Here is a 15,786-nt window from a genome sequence, read left to right as displayed (position 1 = left end):
AACGTTTCAGATTTGCTAAAAGGCCGTCGGGTAGCCACCTGCGGCCTTGGCAGAGTAAGAACTGTGAATTTACACTATGGCCACCATAAAAGGCTTAGCAAAAAAATGCGCTACGAACTATTCAAAATGACCATTTTACGGACGTTCCGAATTATTTGGTTTAGCAATGATTTAGAAAAAATTGCGCTGCTCTAGGACAAACTTTCCAAAATGACCATTTTTAAGGACGTTCCGGATTATCCGGAAGGCCTTCAGGTTGCCACCTACGGTCATAGGTGAGTGAGAACTGCGAATTAACTCCAAGCTCCCAGCTAGGAAAAACTTTAGAAAAAGAACATTTTTATGGACGTTTCGGACGGATTATCCAGGAGGCCATCTGGTGGCCACCTAAAGTCATCGCAGAGTAAGAACTGTATTTTAGCTCAAATATCACCATCAGAAATGGTTTCGAAAAAAATGCGCTTCTCTGGAACGAACTTCCCAACATAACAATTTTTACGGTCGTTCCGGATTATCCGGGAGGCCATCTGGTGGCGAAAGCTTCCAATATCTTGGTAGCCAAATGGCGTCAGACGGCGGTACCAAGATCGACATAGGCGCACGGATAAAGAAAGCAAGGGCTGCCTTTGCGAAAAGTTGGAAAAACAGGCAGTGAAGGCAGTGAACGCACCAAAATACGAATTTTCAACTCTAACGTGAAATCTGTGCTGTTATACGCTAGCGAAACATGGTGTGTATCAATGGAGAACACTCAACGGATGCAGGTGTTCATTAACAGATGCCTGCGGTATATAATTCGGGCATGGTGGCCTCACAACTGGATCTCAAACAACGAGCTCCATCGTCGTTGTCACCAGAGGCCGATAGCAACAGAAATTCGGGATCGAAAGTGGGGCTGGGTCGGCCACACTCTACGTAGGGGCGGAAACGAAATCTGTAAACAAGCATTAGACTGGAACCCAGCGGGACATCGCAGCAGAGGCAGACCCAGAGGCTCATGGCGGCGAAGCCTCAATAAAGAAATAAAATAAGTCGACCGAAATCTAACCTGGCAACAGGTTAAAGCGATAGCCGGGCAACGCTCAGGATGGAGATCTTTCAAGTCGGCCCTTTGCACCACCGGAGGTGTACAGGATCCATAAATAAAAAAAAATCATCTGGTGGCCACCTGCAGTCCTAGCAGAGTAAGAACCGTGTTTTAGCTCTAATATCACCATCAGAAATCGATTAGAAAAAATTGCGCTGTTCTAGGATGAACTTCCCAACATGACCATTTTTACGGTCGTTCTGGATTATCCGGAAGGCCGTCTGGTAGCCACTTGCAGTCATAGCTGAGAAAGAAATGTGTATTAACTCTAAGATCACCGTCATAAATTGCTTGGAAAAAATTGCGCTGCTGTAGGACGAACTTTCCAAAATGACAATTTTTACGAACGTTCCGGGTTTTCCGGAAAACCGCCTGGTGGCCACCTACGGTTATTGGTGAGTGGGAACTGTGATTTAACTCCAAGGTTATTGTCAGAAGTTATATAGAAAAGATCGCACCACTTTGGGATGAATTGGTAATGAAATAAATAAATAATTCATTACTGGTCACTTTTCCCAGAGCACCTGAGTCTTTATTTTGCTATATTTACCCGAGCCTTCTATCGAATCACTTTTATAGTTCTCTCAAATGATGAAAAACTATTTTTTTAAAAATACATGGTGGTTTGGTGCAAATTGGTCAACTTGCTAAAAAGATATCTCATTTTTACTCAATGTGTTGCACTTCTTACAACAATGCGAGTCCCGGAAGGTTAATATTTGTGGGCTAACTAATCAATGATGGTCATTTTCTTTGGAGTAACTGTAATCCGGAAAATTTCGGAACATGTCAAACATAACAATCAACTAAAAAGTTTGACTTATTCCAAGCGATTTTTTTTTAACTGATCTAATATGGCTACTCACCCCAGAAGCAAGGACGGAAATCTTCGTTTTACTATCAGTTGCATCGATGCTCAGTAGGCAGCTTCGTCATTGATTTGTGTTTGTTTTGATCAGACGCTCGGCGATGCAGGCACGAACATCTCGCAGCATGCTGTCAAACTTCCATACCAAATTTACCGCCCGATCTTCAATAGCCGATTGATAATCGAGCGTAAAAAATGAATATCTACCGGGGCTGAAATGAATATTTTGAATTGCGGTTAATTTGCACCGATAAATGATTATTTTACTTTATATACAAAACAGATGCATATATTTTAGAAATCTGACTTCAAAATGATGAATCCATGCACCGCAGTATGGAATGATATTCATATTTTGAGATTTCAAATTGAATATCAATGTGCCAAGCTGAAGATTCATTTTGACACCGCACACAACAATGCTGACACCGAGAGTCGACGCTTGCTGCTGTTGGTGCACATGCCGTCCTATTCATTCGCACATTCAAATTCGGGAAGGACTAGCAACTTGATTGTGTGTTGGATGTCAGCTGTTTGAGTGTAGTTGAAATGACTTTTTCTGTCCCTGCCCAGAAGACTAACATTCCGAAGCATGTCCAAAAAGCAATAAAAAAATATCAGATCATCTTGTTTTGCAAAGTCATTTAGTTTGACATGTCACAAGCGAGGTATTATACCAGCAAAAATAACCGATTTCTCCGGTAGACCATGATTCCGAAAGATTCCGGCACATGCCCAACTTGTTCCAAATACCTCTAAAATGAGCTCCAAATGATCTTATTTAGCTAAATCGTAGAGTTTGACAAATCACAATCGATTTTGATGACAGATTAAAAATAGCTGTTTTTTCGCGGAGGGCTAGGACTCCGGAAGATTCATGAAACTAGAGATCTGAGCAATTGTATTGAGAGGTCGATTGTTACAATCGGTTGAGAAATGTAGAAGTTATGATCTTTTCGTGATTATATGAAAGCGTGAATTGTACGTTCAGATTATAAGGGAAATATTATAAGATAAATTTTGCTTCAGAAGCATGTTTACAAACTTTTTATCCAACAGATTTGATACTTACAAGCTCTGTAGCCGATCCAGTGCCTCGAATGCATTCGCTCCGATCGATGATATGCGATTTTTGTAGAGGTAGAGATATTTGAGCGAAGGCAACCGCCGGAATGCTCCTGGCTGAAGTCGTACAATCTGGTTCTCGTTGAGGAAAATTGTATGCAGATGCACCAGATTGGCGAACGCATCCGTCGGTACTTCGTGGATATGGTTGTAGCGCAGATCACTGTTCAATGGAAAAAAAAGAGAATTGAAGAACTTATTATACTTAATTGTAGTTAATGGCGATTTTTAAAATGATTACTTTTTGAGACAGATCTAAGAATTGTTTCATACTTCAAGCTCTATCTGGTAAAAGGGCGAATGTCGCAAGAGAGGATTCTCTTCGTCGACTTCCCCTCTTTTAAATAAAAGTGACAAGCAGTGGATTTCATCGCGGTTTATCACCTCAGAATGCAAGTTTTCAATGTTTTCTTTCGTTCTGAGGGGAAAAACCGCAACGAAATCATCCGCTTGTCACTTTAATTTAAAAGAGGGGAAGTCGGCGAAGAGAATTCTCTCTTGCGACATTCGCCCTTATTCCAGATAGAGCTTGACTTTTTGAATGATTATGACGGTCGTTCAAATTGATTTTAGCATATATGTAGAAACAGCAAGAACAAAACATTTGTTCAACCGCGATAAATCTTAATATTTTTATTATGTATTAATGGAATTTTAAGTTTATAAAATGCGAATTTTGGCTGCTTAGAATGTCCAAAAACATATAACTCTCAGTATTTTAAATTATCAGGGTTTGTAAATATACATATGTAAATAACTGCGGTGACCGGAAACTGAGTCAAACCACTTTTGCCTTCTCTACTTGCTCGAAAATAAACACTGTTGAGGGTTAACGATGATGAATTTTCAATATTAGAAATGTTGGGCATCACAAAGCTAGCTAAAAGCTTTGCCACTAGCAAAACAACCCCACCTAAAAAGCACAACATTTAATCCCCTAAATTAATCTTGTTTTCTTTTCCAAATCCTAGTCGCAGTCCCTTTGTGGTTATATCTTTCGATTTATGCGCTTTTAAAACAAAACTTTTCTACCCATCCTATGTGTATCGCGGGTCTTCTTCGACAGCCGCCTGTCCGGCTGTTATGTTTCCGGAACTCAACGGCATTTTCGTGCCAAAATAGATCTCTACCCGTAAAAGAGTGGAGTGAAGCAACCTCTTCCCTGAACCTGAAAAGTTTGCGTTACCTTCTCCGTTGACCCGGGACCTTGTGCTCCATGTGGGTTGAAAAGCTTCTGCGGTTCTCGAGAAGTTGCAATCTCTACGGATTGCGAAGAAAGGTAAAAGTTTTGCGGAAAGGATGGCTATTACTCTTTACAGTTCCAAGGGGAGATCACTATGACTTATTTATATGCACGTGCACACATAAATATTTCATAACTTTGCAGCAGAGAAGTTCATAACCGGGCGGAGGCATCCTTACTTGCGGTATGCTGATAGTTCTGGGAATGCATTTCGAAGTACTAGCGCTGGGGGCGCTTGTGAGTAAATCTTCGAAAACAAAATAATTTATTATAATGGAGTTTGAAACATGATAAGCTTCGGCATTTAATAGCGGCCTATTCATCAAATATCTAGCAAATACTTGTACATGCAACCTAGAGAAATGGAATTCTTTTCGTTGATAGTCAGTCAGTTGACCAACACGATTTTAAAACAGAATCAACACCAGTAAATCCGTTAGATGTTTGAGGAAGTCCCAGTTTTTTATTTCATATTTTATTTAAAGAAAACAAAACACATAACTACAACTTTCTAATGGGAAATCATGCAATACGGCGCAGCATGGAACAAACCCAAATTTAAGAATTTCAAATGTTCATCATCTGCACGCTAAATTAAAGAGAGCAAACATTGTAAGGAAACTTTTTACCCCTTATGTAATAAGCGTCAGATTTTCAAGGAATAATTGCATAACATTCAATAATATTTACATTCAAAAATGTTACGCAAACTCATCAGCTCATTTTCGATAAACTGCTTAGTATCATTATCGAGATGACTGCAGCTATGTGTCAACCATAAAATCATATCAGCTGCGAGCCACATTCGCTTTCGTTACTTTGAACTGCACCAGAGAAATAATAACGGTGCCTGCACCGTCATCAAATCGTCTTAAAAACTATAGAATACACATGACAATCGCACAGTGGCCTGAAGCTGGAAACAAACCAAATTTATTTCCGAGTTCAGCTTAACAATATCTTTCAAACCGTATTGGATGATCTTGTTGAGAACTCCATTGAGTTTTAGATCGTCTACAATCTTACGTAGCTTAGTTAAGCTTAGACTGACTACATATATTGATGGTCGATGCTCTGTGATTTGCCAGAATTAGTAAAATTTTAAAACAATGAAATGGATGAGTGACATTGTGCATGAGCATGAGCATGATGACCGTGCATTTCGTAGTTGCTACTCCGTTATCGACCAGAACAATCGCAATTGCACAGGGAACCAATGGATGGAAGCATGGGATTTGCACTCCAACCTCAATGTGCACAGTCCGAGAGCTCTAGTATTTTGGAAGGTCGATAACGGCGCTGGCCACGTCCTCACGGTCATTGGGGATGGGAAGGAATTGATGATGCAGTCACTCGCCCACTGCAAGCCGAGAACACCTCTGCACTCGCCACGAGTTCCTGCGGAATTTTATTGGAATCTGGGGTTAGGTTTTATGGCAGAGGTTCGTCTTGGTTAACGGGTTTGCCAATGTGATAGTAATGAAAGGGTGGTGTAGTATTCTAATTGGATGCCGAAACGAACTTTTTCGCTCATTTCGAATTCTAAGGGTCTGTTCACAAATTACGTAACGCAAAAATCCGAGTTTTTGACCCCCTCCCTCCCCCTCGTAACAAAAAGTTACATTTTTGGTACCCCCTCCCTCCCCCATGTAACGCGTAACTGTGGAAATTTTAAAGGCAGATTTTTTTTTCTTCGCTGAAGCATTTGGGTTTTGGTATTTTTTAAACACTGTTAGGGACGGCACATGATCAAAAATCAAGGATTTTAAGAATGCAACTATTAGAAACGAAAATAGAACTTGCGATCACAACCATTTACATAGTTTAGCGGAACTGTGGTGTCGAGAAATAAAATTTTCGTTTGGTATTTTTACGCATATCAGTCCCGCTATGTCAGCATGCTTGATTTCAATAATGACTAATGTTCGATAACGATAAACAGCAACTACTTCAATCAATGATTTAAAAAAAAGACATTCAAATAATTTTTTCATCGCGTTATGCGTAACATTTGGTAGTACTCTCCCCCACTCCCACCTTTTAGTGTAACAAAGTATAACGCAAGTTGGACCTCCCCCCTCCCCCCAAAAACGTTACGTAATTTGTGAACAGACCCTAACAGTTACCTGCTAGAACTAATCTAGTTGTAGTTATAGGGATAGAAGATAGAAACGGTATGAAAGCCCATTTCCAGTTCTAGTGATTGCTAGAACATGAGAAATATATGAAAAGATACAAAGTAGGAGAATGAAACAGGCCAGGGATTGAATTGTGCCAACATACTCATTGTGTTAAGAAAATTATTTTGAGCTTTTTATTGGAATGTCTTCAGGTGGTTATACAACAAAGCCACAAATCGGCCATCTTGGAAACCACGTGCTTTTTCTAGTGATTTTTCAAGAGCACGAATTGAAAGAACCACAACGCCCATGAGGATGAAACATCCGTAGAACGTTTGCTTGCTTATGCTAAACAATCGACTTTAATATCAGCATTGTACGAACATTATTTCGCTAGATTTGAACTTTTGACAATAGGAGTAGAAGACCGTGTGGTGAATTTGAAATTCACCACATGGCCCGATTGTATAATCACCTTCACTTGTCATAAGACGAGTTTATACAATCCCATTTAATTCCACCAGAATTGTACCGAATAACTGTAAGTCGAGTCAAGTACGAGACACTGAAGACGACCTTACTGTTGAGGTCGAAATACGTATCTGTCAAGGTACAATTAAGTGGTGGAATTAAATGGGATTGTACAAACTCGTCTTATGACAAGTGAAAAAAGGGATACTCATTTTGTTAGTTCTAGTGAACTTTTGCAATATGTTAGGAAGATGGAAGAAATAGCAGCCGGAGATTTTATTACTATTTGAAGACCGTGTTTACCTTTACCTCTCCACAAAAATTACAAGTTACGAAAATGAGTAGATAAGCAATGTTGAAATCTGAGTTCACTCTGATTAATGATCGACAGTAAATTTGTACTCAATATGCCCAGGGTTGCATTTACAGTTCTGGACCTCTAAAATCGACTGGTTACTGACGTTTTTTGTATGATTGGGAATAATCCGAGAACATTTGGTCACAAAATAGGAAAGGGTTCGTCGCGTTTAGGCGTTAAAGTAATGAACTTTTTCCTATTTTATGACTGAAGAATCTCGGAATTTTCCCAATCAAACAACAAACACCAGTAAGCAGCCGATTTTGGAGGTCGAGAACTACAAATGCAACACATGAGCATCGCAAAAAAAACTCGTTTGGACGATTGGACGACAACAGTGAATTGGTGCAGCTATTAGTCCATGGGTAGAGCTGTGCGCCGGGACGAAATTTGGCGGCGGCGGCGTTTGTCAAAATTTTGGTCGGCAGCAGCGGCGTTTTCGGCGTTACGCCGAAAGCCATTTTAGCCATTTGGTTTTTCTTTTGGTTTGTTTTTTTCGGGATGTTTTCAAGACATTCATGGAAGATCTTTAGAATTTTGCTTGAAAAACTGATGAACTTCTCGAAAAAAATCTTCAAGTTTTTCAAATTATTTTCGGATTTTCCACAAGAACTATAGGGGAAACTGGACACACATGATCCCCGGGGACACATGATCCCCCCATGTTTTCTCGAAAACTAATCACATTTTTATACCAGTGATATATGCAAACGAATCCGTTAGATAGATTATTGAATCTGAGTAACATTTGATATTAGTTACTTTATGTATATGGATTTTACAGAGGTTTTATTATTTTAGCATTCTCAATCCTTTTTTTCTTCAAAGGAGAAAAGTTTAATAACTTTGAATATGTCCAACCAAAACGTACCAAATTTTTACTGGACAAAGATTTATTATAGTAGAATTGAATAAGTTCATTCAAATAACTATTGCTTATTTTCCATTGAATAAAAAAACAAAACAAGATAAATACTCAACATGGACACACTTGATCCCCCACAGTTTGGACACACTTGATCCCGGTATTTCATATATTAAGGCGTTTGTTGTATACCATCGCATATTATTGTATTGTATGTAACTAGTTGATCTGTTAAAATTATTTTCTAGTTAAAAAGTATAAATAAATTTTATTTCTCTTTAATTTTGTTAATCAGACAATACACGCGCAATTTGAATTTCTCAATAGCCTTATTTCATTAACCAGAACAAAGTGTAGTTGAACATACTTTGTTTTGATTAGTTTTATTAAATGCATTTTAACATTATTTTCAATGAAAAAGAGTGTAAATCAAGCTTTGAAAATACTCAACAAATCACAGGGCTTAAAATCAGTATTGTTCGATCTGGTATTAACTTTTTTTCCGTTTGAACGAGGAGAAGTTTGCTTACAATCACCATTTAGTTGTAAACCTTCTTAAAAAAATTTTAATAATAGTCTCATTCAACATCTTTTGGTCAGTCGTTTAACCCTTAAATGCGCAATGTTGTTTTAAAACAACAAACCGAAAATACGTTTAATGTTAATAATTTCGATGGTTATTTACGTTAAAAATATTTCCGACAATTTCTAAAAAAATCGCCTTGCGCCTTTAAGGGTTAAGAGAAATCGCATTTGTGTAATAATAACAAGCACTACAAAAATTATGATACGTGATAGTACCATATTGATGTATGAAGTCATCGTCCTGGTATGATCACGGTTGTGGTATTGATAGTAGTCTGGCGATCTCGATGTACCGTCGTCGGGGGAGGCAATGGGTCAAATAGGGGTGAGAATGGGTCGCTGTTTCAGCTACTTAGAATGATTGTGGAATATATTGAATGCATCTGAGGGCAAGAAGATCAAAATATAAGAGACCTCTTTGAACAATTTAATAGAATAATTAGATTCCAAAATTACAAAGATATATTTATGTATCGATCAACCATTTTTGGTATCATCTGTATCAATCACAAAGAGAGATCCTCTTGGGAACATCATGGTTGTCGTGATATGACCACTGTCTGTTAATGGAGTGAATGGTTTGCAGATAAATCATCATCACCATGCCTATTTTGTTGCTATAGCAGACATTCTATCTGTCACTACTACTCTATTCGAGAACTAAAATACTTGTCTTGCTTAATACCCACAATATTTAATTTTCGCACGACTAATATTACGGCAGACTTTGAAAAATTATTAGGATTTGAAGCTAGACCAATTCAACCTTTCATTAGACTTCGAAGAACCTAAACATGTTCAGGTCATAAAGGGATCAATTTCCTCCTATATGGGTATCGAATCTCCCGCAAGTTTTGAAAATGCCAAATTTTATATCTTTCAGCAAAATCGATTTTTTGGTAACTTTCATGGACAAATAATTACTTCCAATGACGTTTTTGAATAGCTTATTAAGTTCTTTATCAAATCCATCAAGAAGCGTGCAAATCGGTACATGTTACATCGAGAAATATCCTAAACAAAAAGTGGTGATCATGTGTGTCCAGTTTCCCCTACTTTGATGTTTCGAGAATTCTTTTGAATTACCAACGAAGCTCTTTGGAATACCCAAAAAAAATGTTTGGAAGTTTAGCAGGAAATTCGTCGGAATTTACATGAGAATTATTCTTCAGAATTTCCAAGAGAAATTGTTCCAAATTTCTACAGAAAAAATGTTCGGAATATCCACGGAAAGTTCCTGTTGAGTATTTTTAGAAATTTACAGAAAATTTTTCTTAATTGTAGAAGAGGGAGGCTGATAGAATGGGTGTTTTAATGTTAATGGTCAGTCTAGAATCATTACGACGGATAGTTTGGCATAGCATAAAGAGGAGGAATTTTCAAGGAATATTCTCTGGAATTTCAACGGCAAATTGTTTAGAATTCCCGAGAAAGATTGTTCAAAATGTAGATTTCAATGGAAAATTGCTCAGATTTTATGAGGAATTTCTTTGGACTTCTACGAGAAACTCTTGGTGCAGTAGACGCTCGATAACTGCAAGTAATTTAACTGCAACTCAATTACACTTCTATTACATCTGACGTCAACTGACAACCGTTTGACGTCTATAATGCGTTGCAGTTATCGAACGGTATATGCGAACTGAAACATAAACATATTAAACAGTTATCTAACGCCTAGAGTATTGTTCATAAGAAATTCTTGGGAAATTCCATTGGCTAACAGCAAATTTTGGCCGAACTTATAATTTGGCCGAAAAAGTCATTTTCCCTAACAGGTGTTACCGTTTGTAACAGTAAGTCTGTGTGATTAATAGAATTTGTTTCTCCTACGTTAAAATGTTTTTTGTTGTTATAATATATAATTAATTCAAAAATTTAAATAATGCAAATGCCAATACATTATACCCCTAGGTTAAAATCATAACACTGTCACAGTATACTACAAGAAAACTGAAGATGGAATTGTAGAACAGTTAAAGTTCAGTGGATCACTATAAGGGGAAGGGAAAAATAATCGGAGATAATGAGACGAATGTATTAATGAGGGACAAGGTAGTGCGTAGGTGAGAAATCGGGCGACTTTCCATTAGAGCTTCAGCCAGACCAGACGTGAGAAATATTGAAAGGTTTTAATTAACAAGTTCGTTAGATACAAAATTACGAATCAGCTATGTGACTCGATTATGAGTTGGTGCAAAGTGCAATCGAAATCGTGGTCAGGTTTTAAAAGAAAATTCTCTTATGTGATTAAGACCCGTGTGGTTTTGGACAAAAGTCCTCACCGGAACAAACGCCAGACATCTAGGTGCCCTATCTACAGGTGACCGTTTTGAGGTTACGTCCCCAGGCGGCGTCGACTCAAAGGCCCAGGACCCAGAATCCCGATTCCTCTGTGGCCAAACCAGCCTTGCTGGCCCGAGGGCCGCTATATCGTCGTTGCGCGTTCAGAGTGACCTAACTTACAACGATAACGAAAAGGCCGTATCGTCGTTGGCCGGTGTCAAGCGAACCGATACTCCTACCCTCCTCCTCGTCGCTGACCTCGAATGCGATCCAGTCTCGTCACAGTTCCAGCAGTTGCCGGCCGGCCAGGTAGATTAATTATAAGACACATTACACCTAACACACACCCACACAGTTTTGTACGGAATAGAGCAATATACCGAAAAAAGTGTAATACATCATTATTTTTCTTAAACTCCCACCTATCCGAGGTCTGATTTGCCTAGTAAATTCCACACCAGCCGATCTTGAGACCAAAGAGGGTTCTCCAGGCCAAGCTAGCCAAGAAAAGAGGTAGTTGTGAAACCCAGCCTCACACGGCAGGCCGTTGCTTAGCCAAGCTTGCCGAGGCCTTTATTCTGGCAGTCCTCGTGCTGCCCATCCTAGCAATTACACAGGTCGCTTGATCGAATATGTCATCAGCAGGAAAATACCGTTTGGCCGAAATGGTTGTTTGACAGAATGGTCTATTTGGCCGAAAATGTCGATTGGCCCAACGGGTCAAAGACTAAATGCAATTACTGAACGAATAATATGGTCAAATATGTCCACCCTATTGACCGAATAACATTAACGGCGAAATAGCCTTTTTGTCAATTGACCATTTATCGAAATTTTGTAAACTCACTACTTTTTAAGTTGATACTGGCCTTTAAGCCAAAAGTCATTTTACCAAATCCTATTGAACCGAATTGAACGCACTTCTGAAACTGTTATCAGGTCGACATATAGCCGAAAGGGACATTTGGCCGAACTGGTAATTTGGTTGTTAAAAATCGATATACCGAATAGATCATTTGACTGAAAATGACGTTTGGCAAAAATGGCTATTTGACAGAAAGAACTACTTGGCCCGAAAATGTCCTTTCTGCAAAACAACCCATTCGGCCAAACGGCATTTTTACCACATGACCTAATCGGCTAAACGACTTTTTGAAAGGCCTCTTGAAAGAAGGCCTCTGATCCATTCGGAAGAAGGGCTCTACGGCTTCCGATCCTCTTGAAAGGAGGCTTTCTAATCTCTTGAAAAATGGCTTTCGACCCTCTTGAAAGGATGTTTCCTAGCCTCTTGGAAGCAGGCTCCTAAGACTTTTGAAAGAAGGCTTCTGAGCATCTTGAAAGGAGGCCTATAAACAGGCTCTTGGGAGGAGGCTTCCGAGCCTCGTTGAAGAGAAGCATCCATCCTGAAACTATGCAATCTAACCTTGAGTCACCACGAGTATTTTGGTCTGTGTCACTTTCATCTTACTAACTGTTGATAATGATATGGTTTGTAAATATCATTAAGAGTCTCGGCTCCCTTAAGTGTTATACACGGCTGTGAAGCAGCGTCTTGAAAGAAGCTCTCCGAGCCTCTTGAAAATGGGCTTTCGAACCTCTTGAAAGGGAGCTTTTGATCCTGTTGAAAGGATGTTTCCAAGTTTTTTAAGACGAGGCTTACGAGTCTCTTGAAATGAGGCTTCCGAGCTTTTTGAAAAGGGCTCCCGAGCCTCTTTAAAGAAGGCTTTTGAGACTCTTGAAAGAAGGCTTTCGAGCCTGTAGAGAGGAGGCTTTCGAACCTCTTGAAGGGAGGTTTCCAAGCGTTTAGGGAAAAGGCTTCCGAGCCTCTTGAAAGATGGCCCCTGAGCCTCTTGAAAGGTGGCTTTCGAGCCTCTTGAAAGGAGACTTCGGATGCTCTAGAAAGCAGGCTTTCGAGCTTCTAGAAAGGAGAGTTCCGAGCCTCTTGAAAGGAGGCATCGAAATCTCTTGAAAAGCCTTTTGAAAGGAGGCTTCCGAGGCTTTTAAAAGGGACTTCCAAACCTCTTGCAACAGACATAATCGGTTTTTCAAAAAAACCTTTGAAATGGGAGCTTCCTAACCTTTAGATTCTAGATTTTATTTCGGAAGCATATAGATTTTCTTTTCTCGATCTGATAGATTACATTAAAGATTTTTTTTGCCTTCGTCGTTTTGTTCTACGGTCCTTCATACACTGTGCCGGCTGTGATGTGCAAGATTAACTACACTTTAATTTACTGATCGTAATGCATATTATGTACAACCAGTAAATGAAAAACAACAACATTCTCATCTCTTGTTAATGTTGGAACGAATTCAACTCGCAACAAGCATTTGTCCCAAACTGCGACATAATAGGACTATGATCGCCTGCCGCGCATTTAGAGAAGTAATCGGTTTTCGATAATGTTTTTGGTTAAATAAGTATCAGTTATCAATGTTCAGACATAAACATGACCATCTGTTGACATGATTTGTGTTTTACTTCTTGAATAGGCAAGTTATCGCAGTTTGAAAAGTTCACAACAATTACCTGGAACGCAACATTGTCTGCATATGAGGACAAAGACTTATGGTTATTATCTTTTGTTACTTGTTATGAAAACTCATATGTGAATATGTACGTTATGTGGAAGTTATTGATTTGGAAAATGTATTGGAGGTAACCACTTTCCCTTCGACGGGACTCGAACCCATGACCCTACAGTACGCTAGACTGGTGCTTTAACCAACTAAGCTACGAAGGACCTCCGTCGGCCTTCGCAACCTAGCGGCTACTGAACGAGCTCGAGATTCCCAAAATTGGACGCATATCAAATCACTCGCAATCCATTTCTCAAGCTAATAAGCCATTTTATGAGACAGATTCGAACAGCTGATCGAAATTTTGAGTGGACGGCTCGGTCTTTGTTTTGGTAAATTTGCATGTAAGCCATCATCATTTCGTCATCATCATCATCATTTCATTTCATTTTCGCAAATGTTCCTTGTAAAATGTAAATATTAGTATTTGGTCTCCTGTCATTTGAGCTTTCTATGAAGTGGCTTATACTTCCACATGTGTATAGTACACGTTCACATTAGAGGAGCGTGAGTATTTAGAATGTCTGGCGGCTATACACATTCTTCATCAGCAACGGTACTGATCAAGTGAGGTTTGTGTAAGTTATTTGCCAGTCGGTCGTCAAGCTCAGACCCGACCGTATTGCGTAGGCAAGAGCACGCAACTCAAGTTCAGTTCAATCAAAGGTAATTGCCTATTTTCGGGGATTAAACCACCCGACTTGGACTTTAATTTACAATGTTATGAAAACTCATATGTGAATATGTGGAAGATATTGATTTGGAAAATGTATTGGAGGTAACCACTTTCCCTTCGATGGGACTCGAACCCATGACCCTACAGTACAGTTGCGTGCTCTTGCCTACGCAATGCGGTCGGGTCTGAGCTTGACGACCGACTGGCAAATAACTTACACAAACCTCACTTGATCAGTACCGTTGCTGATGAAGAATGTGTATAGCCGCCAGACATTCTAAATACTCACGCTCCTCTAATGTGGACGTGTACTATACACATGTGGAAGTATTGGCTTGAGAAATGGATTACGAGTGATTTGATATGCGTCCAATTTTGGGAATCTCGAGCTCGTTCAGTAGCTGCTAGGTTGCGAAGGCCGACGGAGGTCCTTCGTAGCTTAGTTGGTTGAAGCACCAGTCTAGCGTACTGTAGGGTCATGGGTTCGAGTCCCATCGAAGGGAAAGTGGTACATACATTTTCCAAATCAATATCTTCCACATAACGTACATATTCACATATGAGTTTTCATAACATTGTAAATTAAAGACCAAGTCGGGTGGTTTAATCCCCGAAAATAGGCAATTACCTTTGATTGAACTTTTGTTACTTGTTTTTTTTTGCATTTTTCAGCGACAATTACACTCCTTGTGTACAACGTAAGGTTTTTGAATCAAAAGTTAAACAATTATCAATAAGTTTTTATTGGAATTGTAATGCATCCGCCAATACGCATTTTTGCTCGAAGTACGCCCTGGGGTCAGCGAAGGTAACCCCAGGAGTGCATATACCGCAGGTAGGGAACCACTGGTCTAAACCGTTGATGGCGGTTTGGGGTCAGGACGTCTAGGTCGGTTGAGTCCTCCGGTATCGGCAGAATTCAGACACATCTCGATTTGAGTCAACAAGGTCAGCAGATCCTCGTAGGCCACTGCTGATTGTCTTCAGAAGATGATTCTTCGCCAATTTGCCTGCGGCCTTCCTGCCTGACTATCTCCGAAGTGTGGTGCTCGTGGTGGAATGAGTTTCCAGACAATTCCATTTCCGGAACAGCAGTCGAAGATTTGGTTTCGATCGGCGGTTTCAGTCTTCAACATGTGGTAAGCTCCGTTGAGTCATGTGAAGCCCCTTTTGAGGTAGTGGCGTCGTCCGAATAGAGTTTGACGAAACTTCCTCTGCAAAGGACTAGACGATGAAGTGCAGGAGGGGATAGGTCTTTCGCTAGCTCGATGTGGACCACCTTGATTGAGAAGCAGACCAGTGGCGTAGCCACGAGGGTGGTTTTGGACATAAGCCCACCACCACCCCCACCCCCAATTAACAAAATTTGTAGAGGAAATTTTTTTTACTAAAAAAATGTTCGAAAAACGGCCCCCCACTCCCACCAATTTTCTGGCTACGCCACTGAAGCAGACGAATATGGCCACGTAGACTTTCGTTGTACTGCGGGCGGGTTTGAACTGCTGCTTTAAGGTAAAATTGT

The 15,786-nt window shown here is 39.8% G+C and overlaps 1 protein-coding gene across 8 annotated transcripts in view; it reads right to left on the bottom strand.

The window, feature by feature from the left end:
* LOC134210761 (peroxidasin) overlaps positions 1 to 15,786 on the bottom strand; it is a 671,031-nt gene that overhangs the window by 385,763 nt on the left and 269,482 nt on the right. For all 8 annotated transcript variants that reach the window (XM_062687010.1, XM_062687008.1, XM_062687009.1 and 5 more), the window contains exon 4: positions 3,028 to 3,243. In XM_062687010.1, coding sequence (XP_062542994.1) covers positions 3,028 to 3,243 — 216 coding nt within the window. The remainder of the gene's footprint in view (positions 1 to 3,027; positions 3,244 to 15,786) is intronic.

Source organism: Armigeres subalbatus, chromosome 2 (genome assembly GCF_024139115.2).
Source record: "Armigeres subalbatus isolate Guangzhou_Male chromosome 2, GZ_Asu_2, whole genome shotgun sequence".
Lineage (NCBI taxonomy): Eukaryota > Metazoa > Arthropoda > Insecta > Diptera > Culicidae > Armigeres > Armigeres subalbatus.
Note: the sequence above shows the minus strand (reverse complement) of the source record. Positions and strands in the feature narration are given on the sequence as shown.